Below are 9,531 nucleotides of genomic sequence, written 5' to 3'. Positions count from 1 at the left end.
ATTCCGACGGAACATGGCCAAATTCCGACTCCTTGCCAAGGACTTCGGGCAGCAGCCCGGGAATATATGCTACGGATTCCGCAGCGATCGTTAGCTGAAGCTTGTAGCAAGCAGCTTCTGTCACGTGCCGGGGTTTTTTACACCATAGGTGGCGCTAATGTGCGCATGTATAGTGCATCGGCGCTGCAGTGCTGCCACACAGCTGCATTGCGCTCGCTTCACTACACTGCACGCCAGCTGATCGAGCAGTCAGCTGGCGTGACCAGCACAAATATGTGGAGGCATCCACATTTTGGCCCACAAAGAGAGGGCGGCAACTAAAGAGATAAAAGAGAAAGTTTCGGAAGAAAAGATCCCCCCTTCCCCCTGGCCGTCGACCATCTCACCGGAGCATAGGGGCACAGAAAGTGCCCTCCGCGGACCGCAGGAGCCGTGCCTCGACAGGTAAGTCTGGAGACAGCCCTCATCCTGCATCCCGCGCACTGCTACCACTTTTTCCCCCTAGGGGCACTGCCACAGCACGAGACTTAGCCGGAGCGCCCGCGCGGGCGTCCGTTCACCGCGACTTCACACACACCCGAAGCGTGGTGAGGAGAGGTCGAAGCGTGGTGAGCAGAAGCTCGAGCGCGACGAGAGGGCGGCGTCAACTGACGCGAACGACGTAAATACAGCGGCTGCTCCTGCATATGCAGCAGTGTGTGGTGCTCTCCGTTGCGGTGGACTCCGTGGCAGACTCGGCAACGGTAGGAATTTGTACCTCGTGTACGTCTGCTCTCCATTTCGACGGCGCTACGTAGACGTGGGAACATTGTTTATAATCTGGAGTAGGATACAAAAAAAAAAAGAATTAGTATGGAGTCGAAAATATGACTTAGAACTAGCGAAAGAAGCAAACTACGGAGTGAGGATACGGCTAGTTATTGAGATTTTTCGGAGGTCGCCCCCGGAAGCAATACGACTTTTGCGACAGGGCGCTTAACGATTCCCCGAGCAGTACGAATATTCACTACTCGGACATGACCATCGGGTCCGGGAAACACGGAGTCAATCTGCCGAGCCGCCACTCATTGGGTGGCAGATTATCGTCCTTGATTATAACCATCTCGCCCACCTCGAGATTTCTGGTGGGGACTTTCCACTTTGTTCGCTTGTGGAGCTCCTTGAGGTACTCTTCCTTCCATCTCAGGCGGAATTGCTGATGAAGGGCCTTAAGGTGCTGCCACCGGTTGATAATAGAAGTGGACGCACCCTTAATTTCGGGTTCGACGGTGGCGAGAAGGGGTCCACCTACGAGAAAATGACCTGGCGTGAGTGCTAACAAGTCTGTGGGGTCTTCGGACATCGGGGCGAGTGGACGCGAATTTAGACAGGCCTCAATCTTGGCCAGCAATGTGGAAAGTTCTTCGAACGTATACTTTCGAGTGGCTGTGGATTTATAAAACAGCGTCTTGAAGCTTTTAACTCCAGCTTCCCATAATCCTCCCATGTGCGGGGCTCCTGGTGGTATGAATTGCCACAGGAGTTCCTGGTGACTATAAGCATTCGTCACGGATTCCTTGACCGCTTGCAGAAATTCACGCGACAGCACTGCGGCTGCACCAACAAAGGTCTTCCAATTGTCTGATTGAACTTGTCGAGGGCACCCTCTTCGCGAGACGAATCGGGCGAATGCTGCGAGAAATTTCTCTGTTGTGAGGTCCGAAGTAGGCTCTAAATGGATGGCCTTCGTGGAGAAACATACAAACACCAGCACATAGCCCTTGGTAATCAGGCAGGCTCTCCCGGTGTAGTTCTTTATATCAAACGGTCCGGCATAATCCATGCCCGTGTACGTAAAAGGCCGCGAAAAGGACGTTCTTTCTTTTGGTAATTCGCCCATGAGTTGGGTCTGCAACTTCTTTTTGTGGATCACACATATTTTGCAGGAGAAAATTACAGACTTGACTAAGTTCTTGACCCTTGGTATCCAGAATTTTGAGCGGATCAGGCGTACCATTAGCTGATTACCGCCGTGCAAGGAGATGCGATGCGTAAAGGATACAAGGAGACGCGCCAACTGACAGTTGTATGGAAGAAAGATCGGATGCCGTTCATCATATTGGAGGACTTCGGAGGCCGTCACCCGACCACACGCCCTGATGAGGCCGTGAGGATCAAGGAAGGGATTCATGTTCTTAATAGAACTGGATGCTGGAATTGGCCGCTTTTGGCTCAGGCAGGCATATTCAAGCGCAAAGTATCTGCGCTGTGTTATGAAAATTAGGAGTCGCTCAGCTGTGGAAATCTCTGTATTGGATAGCTGCAGCTCGCCTGGAATAGGTCGTTTTTGCGAGCGCTGGATGAAGCGCTGAACATAAGCGAAAACTCGTAGTGCCTTATCGAGCTTGGAGAACCGCTCAAGCATGTACTGCTCCGGGCATGCTAAATGGCAACGTATGGGTCGCTTCTCGATGTCGATGTCGGAAACTGATTCATAAGGTGCAGGCCAGGAGTCTTGTGGCTGAGTTAGCCATGAAGGCCCATGCCACCATAGCTCACTGGTAGCTAACTCTTCAGCCGCTACTCCACGACTGGCTAGATCTGCTGGGTTGTGCTCGGAACGCACGTGAGACCACTGGCTGGCATCAGTATTTTGAGCGATTTTTGTGACTCTATTTGCGACGAAGGTCGTCCACTGACATGGTGGCTTGTTCAACCATGCCAGCACAATAGTGGAATCAGTCCATAGAAAAGATTCTATACGACCGACAGGAATCTGAGGCAGAATTGCAGTCCACAAGTCTGCCAGAAGGACGGCTCCACACAGTTCTAGACGCGGGAGCGAGACGGTTTTTACCGGAGCGACCTTGGTCTTTGACGTTAGAAGATTTGATGAAATGATTCCATCACGCTGGATGCGAACGTAAATCGCTGCGCCATAAGCCTTTTGGGAAGCATCACAGAAACCATGGATTTGGACTTGTACTCCCGGTTGAAATTGTACCCAACGCGGGATGCGAACTTGGTGGAGGAAACTGTAGCTCCGAAGGAAATCATGCCTGCGATGTAGTAGTTCTGCAGGAAGAAACTCATCCCATTCGACACTGGCTAACCAGATATCCTGCATCAGGATTTTGGCCTGAACCACAAATGGGGAGAGCCACCCAGCTGGGTCGAACAATTTCGCGATTTGGGATAAGACGTCGCGTTTCGAATAGTTTGCCTGAATGGTGACCTCTGTTGGGACAAAATAGAACTCATCCGTCTTAGCGTTCCACCGTACTCCCAATGTCTTAGTGGTGCTGACCTCTTCGAGATCAAGAAAATCAGTCGAAAGTAGATGCTCTTTAGGAAGTGCTTTAAGGAGTGCACGTTCATTCGATGTCCACTTGCGGAGAGGGAATCCAGCTGAGTCCAGAGCTGCTTGCAGCTCCCCAATGGCTAAAATAGCTTCAGCCTCTGTATGGGCTCCTGCTAGCACATCGTCGACATACATATAATTTAAAATTATATGCGACGCCCGTGGATATTGGGCGTTGACATTGTCGGACAATTGTTGCAGTGTTCGTAGGGCCAGGAAAGGGGCACAATTCACTCCAAACGTGACCGTCTGAAGCTCGAAGTCGGATATATCCCCTTGGCCATTTCGAAAGAGAATTCTCTGAAACGGAGTGTGCTCTTGGTTTAGGAGAATTTGCCGATACATCTTGGTGATGTCGGCATTGAAAACGAATTTAAACGTCCGCCACTTCAGGATTTGAAGAGTGAGATCGGACTGCAGTACTGGCCCTGGATACAGAATGTCATTAAGGCTGTTCCCATTGGAAGAAGGACTGGATGCGTTGAAAACTACGCGAACTTTCGTGGTCGCACTTTCGGGCTTAAATACTGCATGATGGGGGAGATAGAAATTTATCTTGTCGGTATTCGGAGGCACCGGCTTCATATGTCCAAGATCGATATATTCTTGGATCACTGAGTTATAAGTGTCTTTGAGAGCGGGCTCCTTCTTCAAGCGAGTCTCATTCCTCAGAAACTGTGCGAGTGCGGAACTCCTGGAATGCCCCAAGTCAATGTGCTCTGAATCTTTGAAGGGCAGGGATACTATATATTTCCCCGTCGCAGGATCTGGTAGTTGTTCGGACGAAAAAGTCTTCACACAACTTGTCCGTCTCCTTTTCCAGTCTACATGAAAGGTCCTCCACCTCCCAAAATTTTGTGAGAAGTGTTTCCATGGTTGCTTCGGACTCTATGGATATCTGTGTGGTAAAAGACGAAACCCTACTAGTGGTTGAAGACAATGGGCCGGTCAAAATCCACCCGAAAATGGTCTCTTGCGCTAATAAAGACCCACATACGTTTGGCCTCCAGCCCGATAGCAGGACAGACGGAAGAATATCCGCACCTAGAAGAAGGTCTATCTGAGACGGCTGGAAAAACGACGGATCTGCCAATGGCATATTTGACAGCCTATCAAGAATGTTTCGATCAATTGTGCTTGTCGGAAGATTGCCGGCCAGGTTCGGCAGCACAAACGCCGTCGTGTCGATCTTGAGCATAGGTTTGGCCGGAGTGCCCATCTGGAAATGACACATTTTTTTGTGAGACACCGGAATTGGCTTGGTTGAGCCCTGTGACTCTCGTTGTTACGGCTTGAAATGTAAGTTTAATCCGGTTGGCAAGCCTCTCTGAAATGAAAGTGCCTTCGGAGCCTGAATCTATCAGGGCACGTGCTGGAAAATTCTCTCCTCGGTGGCTCACATGAACTATGGCCGTACCTAGAAGTACTCCTTGTTGGTTAGAGGCGAAATGAACCGACGTGTTTGAGATTGGCTGCTCTGGAGGGTGAGCCGGCGCTGTGCTAACAGCGTTAGACGGAGTATCTTTGTGCAAGAGCGTATTATGCCGTCCCCTGCATGTGAAGCAACTATGCCTGCTCGGGCATTCACGAAGATTATGTCCCCTTGCAAAGCAATTAAGGCACAGTCTCTTTTGTTTAATATATGATGCTCTTTGTGGTTGAGTCATCTGCAAAAAACGAGGACAAAGCCGAACTGGATGAGGCTCTCTGGAGCAGAGATCACAAAATCGTGCGCGTGGCCCGACTTGTGTCTCGAAGGTATTTACCCTCCTTGACTGTGCACTTCTGGGCTCCCTTGAATGTTGTGTGCTGGAAGAATTGGGTCGGACATCCTCAATTGCTTCTAACGTCCGATATCTCTCCTCGAGAAAGGAATTCATTTCTTCCCAGGCTGGGATCGCGGACTTATTGGTCAAGGACTGCTCCCACAACGAGAGAGTGACCTTCGGCAACTTGGAGGAGATTAGAAAAATTAGAAGGCAGTCCCAATTTTCCGTGGAAATTTGTGAATGCTCGAGGGCTATCAAGCACCCTTGGATTGTGCTCTGTAGATCTTTCAAGGCCGTGCCTGATTCACTGCTTTGGGTCGGAAGACTAAACAGGATTTTTAATTGGCTGTTTACCAACAATCGCTTATTTTCAAAGCGATCCTGAAGCGGGGGCGGACATACGGTCGATGTCTTCATTTAGTTTCGCAGCACATCTTTCGAACACCGCATAGCAGTGCTCATATTTGTTTTGCAGTAACGGAAGATTTCCGCTACCTCCTTCGCGAAGAGCTGCTTTGGAAGCGGTTTCATACTCCCGTTCAACCTTTTCCCATAAGGATTGTATCTGATCCAGACGGATCTTTAAGGTAAACAAGCTAGGCTCGGAAGAGGATGCCGTAAATATCTGGCTTTCAAATTTGCTAAGACGGTCACTAGTTGCTATGAACTCAAGCAAAATAACGTCTAAAGTGCTCTTGGCTTTGGATCTCAAATTACTTGCCGGTCCCGCGCCCGTGTTTCTCGGACTCGGTTCCCGCCTTTGACTTCCATCTATTGGAGGCGCTAACTGCGCTGCCTCCCTCTTCTGACTCGCGTCTTGCGGAATTGGTTCTTGTCCTTCCGACATTTTTTTTGGATTGGATTGGCAAGAATATGCCGTAGAATTCGAATGTTAGACTTAGTTGTGGTCAATACCGTCAACTAAAACGCCGAAGTAGAAATGTGAGACGGTAAAAACGTGGTGAATATGGATGGCAGGAATATGCCGTAGAACTCGGATGGTAGATGGTGGATGGTGGAATTAACCAATCTCAGAATTGCAAGTAAATAAACTGGAAAAAATTTACTTGACGTAGAAGCGACGATAACCGAAAATATGTGTAGCGGACTCACTATCAGTTGGAGCAAATGCGACGAGAATGGAAAAATTATTTGTAGTGGAGCCAATATTAATTGGAAAGTATTAAATGAGCAATTAATTGATTAATTATTAATTAATAAAAATATTAATTATAAGGAAAAAATAATTCGATCGGAATGGTGGGATCGGAACACCTGACACCTTTTTTTCTCAACTCAATGTTCGTTGTAAAGAATGTAAAGCTCTTGGTTATGTATGTATATAGATGTCGCGTCGGCAGCGGAACAATATAAGGCGCACCAATAAATGCAGAAAAAAGACGGACACTGGCTTACAAATTTTGTTTTAATATTTTATTCTTTATTTATTATGTTTTTATTTTCTTGGTTTTAAAATGTTGTATGTAACTGTATGTGGAATGTATGTACATATGTGTATGGGGATGAAAATATAATGTGTAATATATATATTATATGGAGAAAATATAATCTGGATTAATAATATAATAATATTTATGTATATACATATATGGATGATAGCGGACTGTATTTTGATTATTAGTAATTTTTTATTATGGAATTTTATTTTCTATCGTGCTTAATAAAGTAAGCCGATATGTATGGACATATGTATGTAATTTTTATTCTTGTGTCGGAACCGTTTTGTACATTGATGTACGGATAAATGCTAATATGTATAGAGGAAAGCGGACGAAAAAGAATATGGCGACGTTTAAAACGGAGACGGATTGAAAAAATTTGCCAATTTTATGAAATGGAAAATAGGAAATGGAAAATTCCTCAACTGCCGTTGTCAGGAAAACTCGCTCTTGGAGTCGACACGGAAAATTAATCTTGCATCAGAGTGACCGAAATTAATTGTTCGGACTACTGCTGAAGACCGTAAGTGAGGGGGCGACGGAATAGTTCGTACTTATCTTGGGAAATAAGAAACGCCGAGAACTGCTGGTGAGGGGTTGAAAAATCCGGAATCCAGAAAAAATCCAAAATCCAATAAAATCCGGAAATCCAAAAATCCACAAATCCGGCTCGAAGGACCAAATGTTCGGCTGGGGGGAAACTTGTTGTCCGTTCCGTAAGATGAGCACAAATTATTATTAAAAAACACTCCCGCGCCGCAGTCAGCGAAAACACCGTAGAAATAGCGAAAAGTCACCACCAAACGAAGAGAAATAGTAGTAGGCCGGGGGGGCGTGGTTAATTTCAGAATATAAAATCGTGGACTTGGTCCGCTTTATTAGACTTCAGTATAGGAATTAAAATGTACAAGTTGGAGTGAGAGATCAGAACCGCCGATCGCCCAGAGTCGAAAGCCTCCGCTAGAAGAGCGAGAGAGCAAGCTGCGCAAGAGCGAAAGCTAAGAGCGAGCGCGCGCTGAGGAGCTTTGCAGAAGCGGGAGCGCTTCGGAGTCGCGCGGGGGGGAAACGAACGCTCCTGACCTGAACACAATGGAACCACCATTAACTGGTAGCTTCACGCAAAGGATATCAACATCGTTGCACTTCTCGACAGTTATTAATTCGGACGTGAAAGTGGAGTCGACCGCTATAAGGACACCTCCCCCACATCTAATAGGGTGATCTAGCCGGAATACTGTGAACACACACAGCTGGAAAAAAAACTTCGGAGGTCAGAATCTCCGGCTTTAACCAAGTTTCTGTGAACACAATACTTGGGAAGCAAATTTGACACTATTAGAGTACATTTTAGGAAACGTACTACGTAAGCCTCTTGTATTCTCATAGAAGATACCAAGGGAGTTAGTTAGTTTTTTGGGACGGAATTGGAGAAGAGTAATTTCTACTGTCCTCTTTTTCTCTTTCTTTGCTTCGAATTCCTTGACAATCACATTTGGCCAGATTTGGGTAGAGCATAGAATTCCTCAGGAACATTTATTTTGAAAGATGAAATGTTCCTATCATAAGCAAATTAAAATTTTTCCACCCTAATTTTTTTTTTTCGGCTTTTATTTTGCTTTGAATAAAACCTATAACATCTTCCGATGTTTGATCAGGGGAAAGCCGCGAAACAACTAACTGTCTCGTTGGGGGTATTGCCATAAAGGGTTTTGGCAAGGCAAGCTGATTATCCTCCTTATCAATTTCAGCCGGTAGTCCGGGCCTGACACCCTGGCAGGGAACTGGACTGGGGCTCTGCGGGGACAAGTGTTGGGACCCCCCAGGGGACAAAACGGATATGGGCAACACCGAGGGCACGGTTTCACCCGCGACACATTCGGATACCGAATCTTTTCTAGCACTTGATATTAGGATTATTGGAATTTGTCCTGAGCAATAGAGCGTGAGATTAAGCAAATAACTATAACCGTTTCTAGCTGTCGCGACTGCACAAACAACATCAAACGAAGAAGGCACAAAAGGAAATGCAAAAAAAAACAAAGCAACTGCAGCAGCCAAAATTAAAATGTAATTAAATCCGTTCACTTTGGAAGAAGATAAGGAATCTTCGCACATGGGGTACAATCCGCTCTTATAACAAATTTGTGCGCATCCGATGGCATTCGTTCCATTGGTGTTTTGTAAACCACATCATTGCTAGCGTGAAAAATGCTTCAACGGTTCAATAATTCGTCTCTTTAGACTATTATGACATTAGCGCATTAATTACAGATTTCATAAAAGATTTGACAGCGCTATAGCGTTTTACACAGCGAGCAAGACGACTATAAGGCACTCTAATGCATTAAAACAATGCATTAGCTACTTCATTGCACGAAAATCTACATAAAATATACTGTATACTCGATAAAAAAATACAAAAATTAAGAAAATTGTAATTGAAAAGTGTATTAGCCAGCTCATTAGAGCTCGAAACTCAAAGTGGTCTCGCAATGAGAATTTTATTTTTATATAATTTCGTTGGTTATTGAACTGAAAAAATATTAGAAAATAAGGAAAAATAATATGTTTTCGGTGGCAAGGATATTGCGCTGTAAAATTAATTTAATTATTTTTTTTTGGTAATAATTAAAAAAATTGCATTATAGGTTAAAAACATAAATCGAAAGGTTTCCGCATTCATTTATGCGTAAATACTTCGACGTAGAATTCAGAAATTCATAGTAATACGCCGCGAATGGCGTTTTTATTGTTTACCTTTTTCGATCGGTGTGACCGTCGTGCTACCAAAATAATCCAAGCGAAATTACACATATAGTTGTCCCTTTCAAGGTTTTATTTAATGAAATCTGCATTATAGTGTCATAGGGCCTTTAACTGTTGTGTTCCCTGAATATTGCACCGCACATTTAGCTGATCCACCATCGACGAAATGAAATATATTTGCAGAAATCATCTGGTG

The 9,531-nt window shown here is 45.5% G+C and overlaps 1 protein-coding gene across 1 annotated transcript; it reads right to left on the bottom strand.

Moving 5' to 3' along the window:
• Positions 1–1,006: 1,006 nt before the first annotated feature.
• Positions 1,007–4,574, bottom strand: LOC121502715 (uncharacterized). Its single transcript, XM_041776418.2, has 2 exons — positions 4,385–4,574; positions 1,007–3,867 (listed from the first exon to the last, which is right to left on the bottom strand). Exons 1-2 carry the CDS (start codon positions 4,572–4,574, stop codon positions 1,007–1,009), a joined length of 3,051 nt encoding a protein of 1,016 aa, XP_041632352.2.
• Positions 4,575–9,531: the final 4,957 nt, after the last annotated feature.

This window comes from Drosophila kikkawai, chromosome 3L (genome assembly GCF_030179895.1).
Source record: "Drosophila kikkawai strain 14028-0561.14 chromosome 3L, DkikHiC1v2, whole genome shotgun sequence".
NCBI classification, from domain to species: Eukaryota; Metazoa; Arthropoda; class Insecta; order Diptera; family Drosophilidae; genus Drosophila; species Drosophila kikkawai.
The sequence above is the reverse complement of the archived record's forward strand: the minus strand, read 5'-3'. Positions and strand labels throughout refer to the sequence as shown.

Excerpts from the sequence above, each read along its gene's own strand:
- LOC121502715 (XM_041776418.2), bottom strand. The coding sequence starts at position 4,574 with ATGTGTCATTTCCAGATGGGCACTCCGGCCAAACCTATGCTCAAGATC. Across the intron at positions 3,868-4,384 it reads TCAGATAGACCTTCTTCTAG|TATTTAAGCCCGAAAGTGCG; the intron begins GTGCGGATATTC and ends CCCATCATGCAG.